Genomic DNA, 15,893 nt, shown 5'->3' on the forward strand with positions numbered 1-15,893 from the left:
TGGATGGATGGATGGATGGATGGATGGATGGATGGATGGATGGATGGGTGAATGGATGGGTGGATGGATGGATGGATGGATGGATGGACAGATGGATGGGTGGGTAAATGAATAGGTGGATGGATGAGTGGATGAATGGATGGATGGATGGAAGGATGCACAGATGGATGGATAAGTGGATATATGGATTGATGGATGGATGGATGGATGGATGGATGGATAGGTGGATGAATGGATGGATGGATGGATGCATAGATGGCTTAAGTGATAGGCAGATGGATGGATGGAGGATGGATAGGTAGATAGATGGATAAACTTATAGCTTGATAGAGTGTAAATCAGTGATAAAGTGATATGTAAATTTAAATCAATAACAATTGTATTATTAAGTAATAATGTAATTATTACCATTATTGCCCAAGATTACAGTTAGTGACAAAGCCAGGTTTCAAACCCAGAAAGCCAAGAAGCCCTGGGTTCAAGTCCCACCTGTTACCCTTCCCAGTTATGTGACTCTGGACAAGTCATGTGTAGAAGCAAATATTTAGGACTAGAAGGTACCTTGAAGGTTGAGTCCAACCCCCTCACTTTACAGATGAGCAACCGAGGCTTCTTAAGGTTAAAGGACTTGTCCATGGTCATTCAGCTAAAATTATCTGAGGCAGAGTTTGAACCGGGTCTTCCTGACTCCACGAGGAGCACCCTAGCCACTGAACAATACTGTTTCTTTACCATTCTTTCCCCACTCTGGGACTCAGTTTCCTCATCTATAAGATGCAGATGATGATACCCACAGCACCTACCTCTCAGAGCCTTAGCTCTCCGCTAGGAACACAGTCACTCTTAAATACCAGAGCAGTTGGCCTGGAAGGGTGTGGCACTGGGCCTGATGCTCCCCTACCCAGGGATGAGAGGAAAGGGCAGGGAAAGAAGCCAGTGGACTTTAAGAACTGATGAGAAGAGAGAAGTCCCAAGCTCCTGGACACTTGTAGAAAGCCCCTTAGCTCACCCTGTTGGACTCCAATGCAGCTTCCTCCCAGATAGCCTCCTCTCCCCTCCCCTCAGCTTAGGAACTCCAGCCCAAGGGCCTCTGCTTGTCTGGGTTCCCCAAGAAGCGGGCAGCTCATCCCCTGCTTCACACTCTGCCCAAAGCAAACCCCAGGTGGCAGGCCAAGGGCTCAAGGCTCAGACACCCAGATACCCCCATGAAAGTAAAATGGGGGGAAAGGTTTGGGAGATCACACATCACGTGTTAAAGGCGAGTGAGCTCTTTTCTAGACTGAGCCCCAGCTGAAATAGGTCAGGAGAGGTCATTCCCATCAGCGGTCAGTTCTAGGCAGCAGCATCCAGCTGTTATCATCAAAAAACCATAGAATTCTGGAACCAAAACGGAACTGAGGCCACCAAGCCAAGCCCTCATTTTAGAGACAACTCTGAGACGCAGAGCATGGAAGGGTCCTGCCCAAGGTCACACAGCTGGGGGCCAGGATTCGAACCCACAGTCTCTTTTCTCCCAGCTCAGCCAGGAGCCAATCCAGTGTGACAATACCCTCCGAGGGCCTTGCCAATACCAAGGCTGTTCTCGACTAGGGCCACATCACGGGAGAAGGGGCAGAGTGGTCCAGTGGTTTGTGTCCAGGAGGACCAAAGTTCCAGGCCAGACTCTGACACCTAACGGGCTGTGTGACACTGAGCGGACTGCTTCACCTCTGCTGATCTGAATCACCAGCATCCCTATACGAGGCGTTCCCTTCACTAATGACATCGCCTGCCCACCAAACCTCCTCCCACCACCAATAAAAGCAGTCAAGGAGAGAAGGGGCCAGATCCGACAGAAGGGCGGCGAGCTGGAAAATGCAGCCTCAAGCCGTCACCCATAACAGGGGCTCCGGAATAGTCTTCTCACAGCCTGCAGAGCAACTGGCCATCAGCAGAGGGACCAGAGCCAGGCGGCAGAGCGGCTGAGACCAGCCTCCCTTCTCACAGTATACAGCAGGCACTGAACAACAGGGGGATGGCATTTCCTACTCCACCTTTGGCCAAAATGAGCAGCAGGGCACAGAGTGGAGGCTCTAGACTAGGGGCTGAGTGCAAATCTCTCCTCTGATGCTTCCTCCCCTTGGGGGTGACCTGGGCATGTCACTCGTCCCCTCGGAAGCTGTTTCCTCTTCTGGAAACTGAGGGCTCCAAGGTCCCTTCCCGGCATAGATCTCCAGTCTAGTTACCCAGATATGAAGGCAAGAAAGGCCCCTGGGGAAGGGGCCAGGAAGAGGTCCCAGTGTTGGGCAATCATGGCCAGCACCTTCTAAGACAGAAGCCCATGCGGGAGCCTGACGAAGATTCCAATGTCTACAGACTCATTCCTCTAAACCAAAAACAGTAATTAATGTCGTATAAACTCAACTAGCACCTCCGCAGATGGAGGGAGGGAGGGAAGAAAGGATGGAAGGAGGGAGGGATTGGAGAAGAGAGGGGGAGAGAGATAGAAGAAAGGATGGAGAGCTGGAGGAAGGGATGGAGGGAAGAATGGATAGAGGAATGGATGGATAGGGGAGAGAGGGGAGAGGGAAAGGTGGGAGAAAGGATGGAGGGAGGGAAGGATGAATGAATGGATGGATGAATGGATGGATGGGAGGATGGGAGGAGAAAGTGAGAGATGGAAGAAAGAATGGAGGGATGGAGGGAGGGATGAATGGATGGAGGGAGGGATGGGGGAGATAGGGGAGAGGGAAAGGCGGGAGAAAGGATGGAGGGAGGGAAGAATGGATGGATGGAGGGATGGGGGAGAGAGGGAGAGATGGAAGAAAGAATGGAAGGATTGAGGGATGGGTGGAGAGACGTATTGATGGATGGATGGATTAGATGGATGCTGGCACTTACAGCAGCAACATTGAGTTTGCAAAGCACTTAACATACATTATCTCATTTGGACCTCACAATAACCCAGTGAGACAGGAAATGATTCTATTACAAAAAAAAAGTCTCAAGAGAATGAAACCAGAAATCTGTTGCTAACTAAATTCCAGAAGCTTTTTATTCAAAAGACACTTATGAAGTGCCTACTGTGTGCCCCGTGCTACACTAGATGTTGGAGACAGACACAAAGCCACGGTGAGACAGCCCCCGCCCTCCTGGAACCTGCATTCCTCCCCCTACCCCCACCAACATCAACGCACTCCACAAAAAGTGAGCACAGAGGCAGCCCCCTTGACTTCCGCATGCCTGCAGAGGGCCAGGAGTGAAGGTCAGTGAAGGTGTGAGGGTCACCAAGAGAGGAAGGAGCTGGCTTTAGCTCACCTCCAGAAGTTGCATCACTTTCCAAGAAAAAGGGAGTTTGGTTTCTCTACTGAGTGACGTGGCTGGGGACCAGGGGTTTCCTTGATGCGCTGACCACAGAGGGCATCCCTAGTCAAATTCTCCACACTGCTATCCTCCATCCTATGGAATTCCAACTGAGCCAGTGGCCCAGAGGAAGTGGGCAGTTGGGGAGAGGAAGAGAAAGAGAGGTGCAGGAGAAGGAAGTTAGGATTTGCTCATCTGGGGGCCTGGGGTGGGGCTCAGCCTCAGCTGTCCCTGAGCTGCCAGCATCCCTACAGGGAATCCAGAGAAACACTTGAAAAAGCAGCCATCAAATCTTCCCTATTTTATGTCTGATTATAATGGAAGTGACCAGAGGCTGGAATGATAAAACTAAAACATTTGCATTCTGCTGTCGAAGGAGATAATGCCTCCGCTCCTCGCCACATAAAGCAGGCAGCCTTTCTGAGCGCGGGGGGAGATGTCAATAAAGTTGAAAGCAGGAATCTCCTGGGATAAGGAGTCACAAGTCAATTCAATCCAACCAACATTTGTTAAACAGCTCCCATGTGCCATGGACTGTCTTAGGAGGAGCCAGGGCAGACACAGAGAAGAGAAAGAAATAATCCCCACTTTCTAAGAGGGGAAACCCTGTGGGGGAAGAAAGTGGCAGACAGAAGCAGGGAGACAGAATTCATACACAGAGAAGCAAATAAAAGATATATTAAAAGCAATTACAGGATGGAGGAATCAGAAAATCAGGAATCAGTCAATCACTATTTTTAAGCACCTACTATGTGCCAGGTCCTGAGGACACAAAGACAAAACTGAACCAGCCCTTGACCTCTACAAGCCTCTTCCCCAACCCTCCTTAATGCTATGACAGCCTTCCCTCTGTTCATCATTTCCAATTGATTCTAGCTGTGCCTTGTTTGCATGGTGTCTCCCCCAATAGACTGTGAGCTCCTCAAGAGCTGGGACCGGATTTTTGTCTGCCTTTGTATCCCCAGTGCTTAGCACAGTGCCTGGCACACAGCGGGTGCTTAATAAATGCTCACTGGCTGCCTGATCTGTAGATCACCAGTTACCTCCCACATCACTTGGAGGCACCACCTCTAGGCAAGGGTAGGAAGCCTCCACTCCCCATTTCTGACACTGAGAATTTCCTGAGGGCATGAAGGGACCATCGAGATTAGCTAGGGCAACTCCTCATTATACAGAGTAGGACCTAGGCCCTAAAGTCACACAGTAGTACACGGAAGTCAGGATTTGAACTCAGGTCCTCTAGCTCCCAATTCAGAATTCCTCCCACTTTCCAGAGCTGACTTGGAGCATCCCTAAGGGCTGCGGCTCTGGTTCAAGCACCTTCCCTTCTCCTGGCACCACAGCTGGCCAGCCTAGCAAAAAAAAAAAAAAAAAAAAAAAAAGGCTGACTCCCCAGAACGAGAGGCCCAGCTCATTTTACTGTCCAAGAAAAACAGACCGAGAGAGCTCAGTTTTAATACTCCAAGGTATCGCAGGTTGCTTTCTTTTCTCTCACTTGCATCTGGTTTGGGGGCTCCTCAGAACGCCCTTCCTTCTTTCTCCTGGGGTTTCTGGATCAGTGCTCCCAGCTTCAGAGCCAATGAAGGCTATTCAGTCGCCCCCTCCCTGGCTGATGGGACACCCTTGACACAATTTAGGGGCAGGGCTTCCCTGCCTCCCACTTTCAGGCACCGGTCTGGTTCCTCAAACAGGGCTGGCCTGGGTAACGTCTGTGCTTCCTTCCAGCCCGAGTGCTGAGATGGCCAGACAGCCCCCGACACGAGGAAGTGAGCCGCCAGAGAGGAAGGCAGCTGGGTCATCACCCAGCTCCTTCCGAATCCAAAGGGTGTGAAAGAAATTCATTTTCGAGGGCTGGAAGCTGGCCTGGGCCCCTTCATTTATATGACTGGGTTTTATCATTGCCGGATCAGCCGCTGAGTAACTCTTCCACATCAAGGGCGATGGACACAGCGGGCTTTTGTCCGAGGCGGCTGGCATCTGGGGCCCTGCTCCCGACGAGACAGCGTTAGCCGGGAGCCTCTAGGACAAAGCAGTGATAAGGAACTTGCGGGTCTGTGCTGAGAAGGGTACTCCGAGGCACCGGAGAATGGGGAACCTGGCCACTTCGGCATTTGCTTCACGCTGACATCAACATAATAGTAAGAATTAGTCTAATATTCCAGCAACAGAATGACAGGATCTCCGAGGTTACCTAGTGCCTGTGCCCGGGGAAGAAAGTAAGGCTCCTCACACACGTCAGCTTGAAGGGTCTCAGACCTAAAGCTGAAGAAAAATGAAGGGGCATCTGGTCCCACCCCTCACGTTAGAGATAACAAAACTGCGGCCCAAGGATGTTAGGGGGGACTCGTCCAAGGTCTCACAGGGAGTCAGCATCAGAGGCAGAATTAGAACCCAGGTCTTTTGACTCTACAGATAGTGTTCGTTCCAGTGCAGCATGGGAAGGCATCTCAGAGACTGTCTTTCCAACTCCCTCACTTGACAGATGAGGAAACTGAGGCCCAGAGAGAAGTGACCATAGATCTCAAGGGGAAAGGGACCGCAAAAGCATCTATTTTACAGAAGAGGAAACTGAAGCTGAGGGAATCTAAGTGACCTGCCCAAAATGAAATGAGTGGCAGAGCGAAGATTCAAACCCAGGCCCTCAGACTCCCAAGGCAGCCTCTCGTTATTGCCCCACACTTCCTCCTTAGATGCTTTCTGCAGCAGACCCAGACAATGTCTTCTCTGTGCCCTAGTGAGGCATGGGCACGTCATGGGTTAGCCACCTTACGGCAGGGAGTCTCAGAATCAGGAGCACACAGGTTCAAGTCTCACCTCTGACACAGGCCATGTGACCCTGCACGTGTCCCCAAACCTCTCCCTGCCCCCAGGCACCTCTCTAGAATCCTAGTTACAGAGCAGGTGAAAATCTATATTGATAGAAGTTTTTTCACCAGAAGCTCCTTACATGTACAAACTCACGGGTCCAGATTCTCCTCCCCCCAAAATCAGGTCTTTACTGTACCCTTATTGTTACATCTTAGACCACACTGGGGCTCCCCAGACCTAGGACAGGTTATCAGTGGGGCAGCTTTATTGTGGCCAGCTTTCTAAATCTGGGACAAAACACAGAAGACTTAGGATTCTCTAAGTCATAGATATGGCATCTCCTTGGCTTGTGGAAGGCCATACTTAGAAATAGTGATAATAATAACAGTAACAGTAATAATATTAATAACCATATCCCTGCTGGTTGCAAAAATACAGCAGCTATCTCACAGCTAATAAGATCACAACCAGAAAAGGACAAGGATGCATCATGAGCCAGTATCTTTCATGGACTGATGCCTGACCCATCCCTGTCCTACAAATGCAGACACAAAAATACCCTGGAAAACTCAATCGATAAACTCTTCTGGAACCAGAGCACGACCACAGACCAAACCATTGCCCACCATTATGTAACACTGATCTATGAAGTCTTAAGGACAAAGTTGTTCATGGCTGTTGCCATACTGAATACTTGTTCTCACCAAACTACCAGGAAGGGAAAGCATTTGAAAATAGAGAGACCAAAGAGGAAAGTCATGAGGGAGCTGGAGGAGGTGAATTCCATCCCCATCATCCTGTCTGCTACCAGAGCCGCACAAAGGAGGCTTTCAGTGACTCTACTGAAGATGAGCCAACCGCCGAGTTCTTTTATCAAACTGTACAAAAATCATCTGTGGGTTATTAAATACAAATGAAGAGCAGTAGTATCCCAGGAGAATAACTTGCCCCCGAATTCCATCAAAAACCACATGAAATGTGAGATTATGATGATTTTGCTGAAAGGGTAGTGTGGCCTGGTGGAGAGGGCAGTGGCCTTGGATTCAAATCTCACCTTGGACTTAATGGCCGGGTCCCTTTCAGCTCCGTTGCTAAGATCCTAGGATCTTATCATAATAAGAGCCGACTTTACACAGGCATTAGGATTTGTCAAAGTACTTTACACTCATTCATTTCATCTGATCCTCACAACTGTGGGAAGCAGGGAGACTAGATACTGTTGCCCCTGTTTTACAGATGAGGACACTGGAGGTCAGGGAGGTTATGTGATTTCTCCATGGTCACACAGCTGGTGAGTCGAGATTCAAACCCAAAGCCCAGGGTTCCCCCCATTACACCATGCTAATTCTAAGTAGATGATGGATCCGATCTAGTGGCCGCCTTCCTTCGGTGTCTGCCTATTCCAAGGTGCTGTCCTCCATATCTCATGCATACACACACATACACCCCAACTCTTATGTGGAAAGGCCAGCCAAGCAAAGAGGGGCAAAGTTTCACTCCAACTATAAAGTATGAAGTTTAGAAGCAACGGCGGAATCTTGGTGCTCAAAGGGAAGAAAGCAACAGACATAAAGAAGAGAATGTCATCACTATAAAATTACGAAAAACATTTTCTTTCTTTCTTTAAAAATGCAACGCTCTCCTTTCTTTTCCCCAGGTCTTCACCACTTTTCTCAAACAGGCTTGGCCTCCTCCACATGGTAGTTGGCTCTGGCACGGGCAGCCTCTGGGTTCACCCACCCAATCCATTCATTTATTAGGGCTTTGCTGATCCCTCTTCTTCTAATGAGATTTTCTGCCTGCTGCCTCCCTTCACTTCAATTCATTCATAAGAACTATAAAGGTCTTTTGGTTAACTCTAGAACCAAAATTTAGCCAGCCAAAATTAGTGAAAATAAAAGTGAGACAATAATTGATTAAAGAGAGATTATAGTGGGGCTAAGTAAGCAAGGAAAAGGAGAGGACCATTTAATTGTGTACAGACTAAAAGAGTCAGTTAGCTAGTTAGTAAGATCAGGCCCCTGGAAACTACAGACTTGGCCCAGTGGAAATGTACGAGATCGGTCGGTCATTCCCATACATACGTGTTTCCCAGTAGGCCGATACCTCATCTTCATTACACCCTGTTGGGGTAAATGGGGACTAACAGTTGCGTTATTGGTTAGCCACATTCTACTAGGGCTTTACTATACCTTCTCTGCTCCATCTCAGGGGCACAATTTAACCTGTGGCCTTTCTGCAACGGTGTCATGGCAAGCCAAGTTATGATGGGACTTGACCTTCTTCCTCTCTGATTTCTATGAATCTTTGGAGCAATACCAGCCCAGCTTCAGGCAAAAGGGGGCAGGGAGATCTGGAATCTGACTCCTGATATTAAAAAGGAGCTGACATTTATACCAAACCTTTAAAATGTGTGAATCAGTCCACAAGCATTTTTAAATGTGCCATTTGTCATGCAAGGCTCTGAGAATATGAAACCTAAACAGAGTAATTCCTGCCTTCAAGGAGCAGTCAGTCTACTGGACAAGATAAAAGACAATACAAGGAGGTCCTTCTTGGATGGGCTTTCTGAAAGAAGCAATTTGGACAGCCTCCTGAAGGGCTAGTCTGGACACCGCAGGGCCAGCTGCAACGTGGTTTCTATGGGCTGGGTCTTCCCTCCCCACCCCAGACTGACTCCCAAAAGCCCAAGGCTGACCATGTCCCCTCTGTCCCATCAAACAACTCCAGTGGCTCCCTATTACCTCCAGGCTCAAAGCCTCTCAGAAACCTCACACACACACCTTCCCAGTCTTCTTACCCCTCCCTGGCCGCCGCCACCATGCATTCTGGTACTTGGTGACACCGGCTTCCTCCATGTTCCCTGCCTGAATGTGAGCATTTTCTCAGGCAGTCCCCCAGGCTGGAATGCTCTTCCCCACTGCACTGTGAGCTCCTTGTGGGCAGGGACTGTTTTTGCACAATGCCTGGCACATAATAGGCACTTAACAAATGTTTGTTGATTGACTAACAACCTTGCTGCTATCACCACCCCAATTTTACAGATGAAGAATTGAAGCTGAAAGGGGTGAAGTTCTTTATTCAGGTCACGCAGCTAGCAAAGCCCTGAGGCAGGATTTGAACCCCCAGACCAGCCCTCTATCTAGTCCACCCTTCATGCCTAGGTGCTCTGCTATTTCATTCTCAAACACATAGGACAGCTGCAGCCTCCATTTGGGAGCCTGGGCCGAGGACAGTGCGCCACACTCGAGGATGGAGGAATGGTCTCCTACCCACCTCGGCTCCATTTTCCATTTAACAGATTCAAAGCCCAAACAGACTCACACACACACACACACACACACACACACACACACACACACACACACCAGAGACTGAGGCAGCAGACAGACAGTCTCATTAGAAGAAGACAAAGGGCCTAACAGCCTAATGGGTTGGGCGGGCAAGCCAGAGGCTGCCTTGTTCAGAGCCAACCAGCACATGACCAAGGCCCAGAGCATGTACAATTGGACAGAAGAGTTGGAAGCTGGTCCCACTGGGCCCAGGCCTTCTGCTTCAGGACACAGCAGCTCTGTCAGTTCTCTGGCTGTCTACACATCCCTTCTTGTTCCAAGAATATTGGAGGCCTCAGTTCTCCAAACCAACTCATTCTATCAGCCTGCATCCAGTTCAGACCACCATCCCTTTGTCCCAGGGATGGCGGTGAATAAGGCCACTGGGCTTCTCCTGAAGCCTGGGAAGAGATGCTGCCTCAGCTAAGGAACTCCCAAGGAGGAAACACTCTCCCCCAAAGCAGACTGGCTCCTGCTACTTCCTTGGAGTCTTCAAGCTTTTCCGGGAGAACTTAGAGGTTAAGGGAGTTGGCCTGGGTCACATGAACAGTATTTGTCAGAGGTGGCATTTGAACTCTATTCTTTCTGACTCCAAGTGGCCTCTCAAGAATGACAGCTGACAGGGACAGCTAGGTGGTGCAGTGGACAGAGCACCGGCCCTGAAGTCAGGAGGACCTGAATTCAAATCCAGCCTTAGACCAAACACTTGACATTTATTAGCTGTGTGACCCTGGGCAAGTCACTTAACCCCAATTGCCAAAAAAAAAAAAAAAAAAAAAAAAAGAATTGCAGCTGACACATAAAACTGAAAGGTTTGCAAAGTATTTTAGGTACATTTTTATCCTCACAATACCCCTGTAAGGTGATAATACCTTACAGACCAGGTCGGAGCCCACAGCCCCTCAAAGACAAGGAAGTCCATCCTGCCAGGGTATTATCACCCCCATTTTATAGAGAAATGGGACTCAGAGAGGTTAAGTGACTCATTCTGAGTCACACAGCCACCGCGTTCGAGGCACTCTCCAGCCCCCCATGCCATGCTATCTATTCTACACAGAGGCTTGGCTGCACTAGGGGGCCCTCCAGGGGCCTCGCAGGAGGAGCAGGTGAAGCCCCAGGTACCGCCCTGCTGGACTCTAAACCAGGAAAGACTGCAGGGCACAAGCCAGCACTTCAAGAAGCCTTCCAAGTCTCCTCTTGCCCAGGACTGTCCAGGAGGAACCAGGTTTGTTGCTCTTTGCTTCGTTGGGCTTTTTCCCAGTTCTCTTTCGTTCAGGAGGCTTGGCAACTCAACAGGTGGGGCTTTCAACAGCCTTTACGGCCACCTGCTTGTTGGCAGAGCCGGAGGGGCACATGGAGAGACCCGCCCCACGGCATCCCCAGTAACAGTCTCAGCTGCAGCCCTTCTCTCTATTTATCAGTGACTTGGATGGGAACCTGGAAGTCACATATGTCCCAGCTGCGGATGGCACAAAGACGGGACGGGATCAGCAGGTGCTGATGAGCAGGATCCAGCAATACCTCAACAGGCCAGGCCCACAGTTCTCAAACGTTCTGGTCTCAGGACCCTTTCACACTGCTAAAAACGACTGAGGACTCCTCCTTAGAGAGCTTTTGTTTCTGTGGGTTGTAGCTGTCAATATTTATTATATTAGAAATTAACATGTCTTAGTATTATGATGGAAATACTTTTGACCTTGTAGACCTCTTGAATGGGTCTCAGCGACGCCCTTTGAGAACTGCTGGGCGAGGCCAGGGGGCCACATAAGAGCAAGATAAATTTAACTAGACATAATGGAAAGTCTTATAAGTGGGACCAAAAACCCAACTTCACAAGTACAAAACGGGGGAGAGGAAGGCAGAGCCAATAGTGGACCACTTGAGAAAGAGCTGGGGGTTACTGGACCACCAGCTGACTATTAGCCCACAATGCCTCCCCTTCCCTTCCCCCTTCCCAGCCCATTCCAAAGAAGGCTGATTTGTGTTGGGGCTATACTGAGAGAGGATCACAGGAGCCAGGAGAAGGAAAAAGGAGAGGGCAGGCTCTGCTCTTCTCTGCTCTGGTCGGGCCTCACCTGGCAGACAAATTTAGCTCTGGACATCACGTTGGAAGAAGGGCCCTGTCAAGCTAAACCAGAGAAGGCGAACCCAGAGGGTGAGGGGGCTAGCCTCTGCCAATCCCACAAAAAACTGCTGAAGGGACTAAGAGCACTGAGCCTGCAGGAGAAAAGCTCCAGGGAGGGAGATTATGAGGGCAGTCTTCAAGAGCCAAATGGGTCATCTTTCTATCTGTCACATGAGAGAGGAACTAGCCTGGTTCTGCTTGGGCCCAGAGAGGAAAATGAGGAGCAATGGCTGAGGGTCCCAAAGAGTCAGTTGGGTGAGATGTCGCCAAAAAAAAAAAAAAAAGTTCCTAACAATTGCAGAAGGCCCAAAGTGGAGTGGGCAGCCCAGGAGGCAGCAGGCTACCTACTGCCCCACCCTGCCCTCCCCCCACAGCCTATCTAAATGCTGGGAGGCTGGAGAGGTGAGCAAGCTCCAGTGTGGATGTATGAGGACACGGTCTCCTATGTTCTTCCAGCTCTATGATCTGGGGAGAAGGCTCACCCCCCTACAGAGAAGCAGGCTCTGCCCTACAGTCCCTTCCAGCATGGAAATGCTATGATTCTCCTGATGCTGGGTTCTACAAGACCCTCCTTACCTTCCCCAGGATCTCTGGGAAGCCCCTGACCCTTCACAAATGCCCACTCCCTTGGCTGGCTTCAGCCTAGTTGGTCTCCGTGCCCCTGATAGCAGCCCTGTCCTCCCTCTAGCACCAAAGGGCTGTGATGGGTTGGGACTTAAGGGCCCCTTCCCCATAATCCAGACAGCAGGGCTTTCTCCAAGCCCTCCTCCCCTGGCAGGATGGACTTCCTTGTCTTTGAGGGGCTGTGGGATCCGACCTGGTCGGTGCATGGTATCCAAATCACCCTGCCTGACAAAAGGAGTCAACCTCACTCGAGAGTCAGGAGGACAGAAGGAGATGCCCCGAGCTCAAGAAACAACCCCAAAAGGCTCTAGGGGCCACATCTGCCAACCCCGGCAATGCAAGGGGCTACACAGCACCCAAACAAGCCTGCATGGGGGACGGCTGGAGGGGGAGAACAATGAGAAGGAACCGGAGTGGGGAGGGACCCCAGACACCGTCTAGTCTGACCCCTACCTGAAGGAGCATCCCCTCTGCAAGATCTCAATTCAAATCCCGCCTGAGACACTAGCTGTGTGACCCCGCAAAGGCACTCAACCTGGCTGGGCCTCAGTTTCCTCGCCTGTAAAATGAAGGCGCTGGATTCAATGTAGTCTGAAGTCCCTCCCCTCTCGACTAGGGTCCTCTGAACTTGCTGCTGATACCTGGAGAGCTCCCTCAGATGAGGAGCCTCTGACTTCCAGCTGCCCGAGCCCCTGGCCAGCCTCTGCTGGCTGACCCTCTCAGGGAGAGAGAGCCCCGGCCTCACCACTTCCAGGCTGAAAGTTTTCCCTGCGCTGGGGCTGTCTCCCCACGACCAAGTCGCTGGCCCTGGCCGGGAACAAGGACTCTGGGCAGCTTTGGCACTAAGGGGGGACGGGAAGGGAGGGGGGCCGCCTTTCCCGGAGAGTTTGCTTGCCGGGCCTAGTAGGGAAACGGGGGCTGTTAGCCTCCTCCCAGGCCCGCATCAGCTGGCGAGAACGGGACTCCGTCCCGGGCCAGGGGCCTCCAGCGCCCCGCCGCCCTCAGTCCTACCCTCGCAGGTCTGTGCTAGCCCCTTTCTAGACCCGTTCGGAAGGGAGAGCGCAAACATTTAAATCTCCAGCCCGGAGAGGCCGCCCCGCCGTGGCTTCAGGCTCCTCCCGGAGGCTGGGACTGAGCCCGGCTTGGAGGCGGGAGGAGGCTGGGGCGTGATGGGGGGCTTCGAGATGGGGGGCGGCGGGGGCAGGATGGGGCAGGCTGCGGGGCAGAGGCTCCTGAGGCAGGATGGGGCGGTCTGTGGGATGCAGGGAAGGCGGCCCGCAGCCCAATCGGGGGTGGTGGGGTGCGGGGGTCTAGGGGCACTCACCAGCGGGTGTTGTCATAGAAGTGCTCCAGCACCGCGTAGCCGAAGAAGGAGCCGGCGGGCCCCTGGTAGAGCACGGCGTGCTCCGGGGCCAGGTTATAGGCGGACGCCCCGAGCGCCAGCGCCAGCGCCACCGCCCCGAGCGCCGCGAGCAGTGCCCGTAGCCCCCCGGGGCCCCGGCGGACGCCAGCCCGCATCCCGCAGCCCCCGCGCCCCAGCCAGAGCCCGGGGATCCCAGGCGAGCGAGCCCCCTTCCGCGCGTCTGTCCTGCCGGGCGGCCACCCGGTGCACGCTCCCTCTTCGGACCGGGCTGGGCCGGGCTGGTCTGGACTGGGGCTGAAAGGGTGATCGCCCTGGGCGTGCAGCTATGGGTGAGTGTGAGCGCGCGCGCGTGTGCGTGTGTGTGTGTGTGTGTGTGTGTGTGTGTGTGTGTGTGCGCGCGCCCACGCGCGCCCCCCAGCCGTGGGGGTGGGCGGCAGGGTGCTAGGGTGGGGGCCGCGGGTAGGAGTGTCCCTCGGTCCCCGAGAGGAAGCCCCAGCCCAGCTCGGTGATCCCCCCAGCGGGGCTCGGGAGCGGACTCTGCGCTCTCTGGGGCTCTCCGGCCCGCTGCCTGCCTACGAGCCTCCCACCTCCCGCCTCCCGCCCCCTGCTCCCCCCGCGAGGGCTGCGAGGGGGGGCCCGCCGGGCCGGCCCGTCCAGCCACAAAGCCTGAGCCACAGTGCCCCCTGCGGGCCGCGGCCGCGCCCTGCCCCGCGCTCTGGCCAGCTTGACCCCAGGGGGAGATCAGGCAGGGGGGTGTCGGATCAGTACCTGGGGCGGGACCTAAGCCCTGGCCCGGGGAAACCCTCCTCGACCCTCCTAGGAGAGGCCTCTTCCCTCCCCAAGCGCTTTCCAGCCGCAGGCACCCCTCTTCCGTATGGCTGGAAGTAGACTCAAAAAGGCCCCCCCAAAGTCCCAGGCTCCGGGGAGGTCCCTTATCCTTCCCGTCCTTGGTTACATTTGTTTGGTGGTTGAACCCACGAACTTGGGAGGAACAGAGAAGAAGGTGGGCGGGGACTGCCAGGGTGGCTGCCCATCTTTTACTGGTGAGAGTCTAGGATGGGGCTCTTAACCTGCTAGAGTCCAGGGGGTCTGGGACCTTAGATTGGGCGGGGGAGGGGGAGAAATGACATCTTTCATCTCACTAGCCTCTAACTGACATTTGGCATTTCCTGCCATTATAATGTAGGCAACAGACTACCGGAACATTAAAAGGATCCTGGGGCACAAAACGATTGGGGGCCGATGGGCTGTGGCGATCTCTGTCTGGGACAGATAGGACACACTCAGTAGAGTGAGGCAGCCAGGGTGGTGGAGAGAGGCCTGGCCTTGGAGTCCCGGCCCGGCCCCCAGCATCCAGTGCCTCCCTCCAAGCCTCTAAATGACCGGGGATTTACACTGGATATACTTTGAGAATAGACTAATATGTGTCTGGATTGCTTCCCCCATAGAACGCAACTACCCAGGGAGCACAGGCTGCTTCCTATCTGCCTGTGTATCCCGGGTACCTAGAACAATGCCTGGCACACAGAAGGTTCTTGATTCCCTTCCAGCTCTAAATCTCTGACCCTGAGATCACAAGAAAATGGCTAATTCAGGCAGCTCTCTAAACTGCAGACAAGTTGTCTATCTGCACTGGGGGAGGAGTTTCCACACCAGGAAATCCCTGAGTCCAGACCAAAATGCGTAAAGCAGAGTGCAAGGCAGGAGGGATACAAAAATGAAAGCGTCCCTCATCTCAGGAATCAACCGTGAATCGGTAAACATTTATTCAATGGCTCCTAGGTGTGGGCACTGCACAAGACAAAAAATAAAACACCTCTGCCCTCCAGGAGCTGCCATTCTACCCACAAAAAGAAGATCCTTCTAGTCTAGCTCGGGAGGAGAAGGGGCAGAACAAGGTGCAGACACAAGTATATTTCAAAAAACCATCCCGACCCTCAAGAAGCTTCCATTCAGATAGGGGAGACAGCACAAAACGCAGAGCACTGGCCCAGAAGGAGGGGAAGTTTTGGTTTGGAAAGTGAGGGGATGTACACAGGAGGAGATCTGCACACCAATGTTCTGAGTACCAATGTTCTGATTCCTTTTCCAGAACTGGAGGGGGAAGAGGGAAAAAGGTATAGTGGCTCATAAGAAAATGTCTCGGGAGAAAAGTGAATGGCCACTCTCACAGCTCTTAGAATGTATGAATTTTCCTATTATTTCTTGTCCCCAGACAGACGGCACCAATTCTCAGTTTCACCTTTGACTCTGCCCTCTCCCCCTCACTCCCACATATCCAAATGGGTATCAGGTCTCA

The 15,893-nt window shown here is 52.4% G+C and overlaps 1 protein-coding gene across 1 annotated transcript in view; it reads right to left on the reverse strand.

Moving 5' to 3' along the window:
• ITGA9 (integrin subunit alpha 9) overlaps nt 1-13,749 on the reverse strand; it is a 308,486-nt gene extending 294,737 nt beyond the window's left edge. The window contains exon 1 of the mRNA XM_027859352.1: nt 13,556-13,749. Coding sequence (XP_027715153.1) covers nt 13,556-13,749 — 194 coding nt within the window. The remainder of the gene's footprint in view (nt 1-13,555) is intronic.
• Between the last annotated feature and the right edge of the window lie 2,144 nt (nt 13,750-15,893).

Source organism: Vombatus ursinus, unplaced genomic scaffold, assembly GCF_900497805.2.
Source record: "Vombatus ursinus unplaced genomic scaffold, bare-nosed wombat genome assembly UNPS02014166.1, whole genome shotgun sequence".
Taxonomy (NCBI): Eukaryota; Metazoa; Chordata; class Mammalia; order Diprotodontia; family Vombatidae; genus Vombatus; species Vombatus ursinus.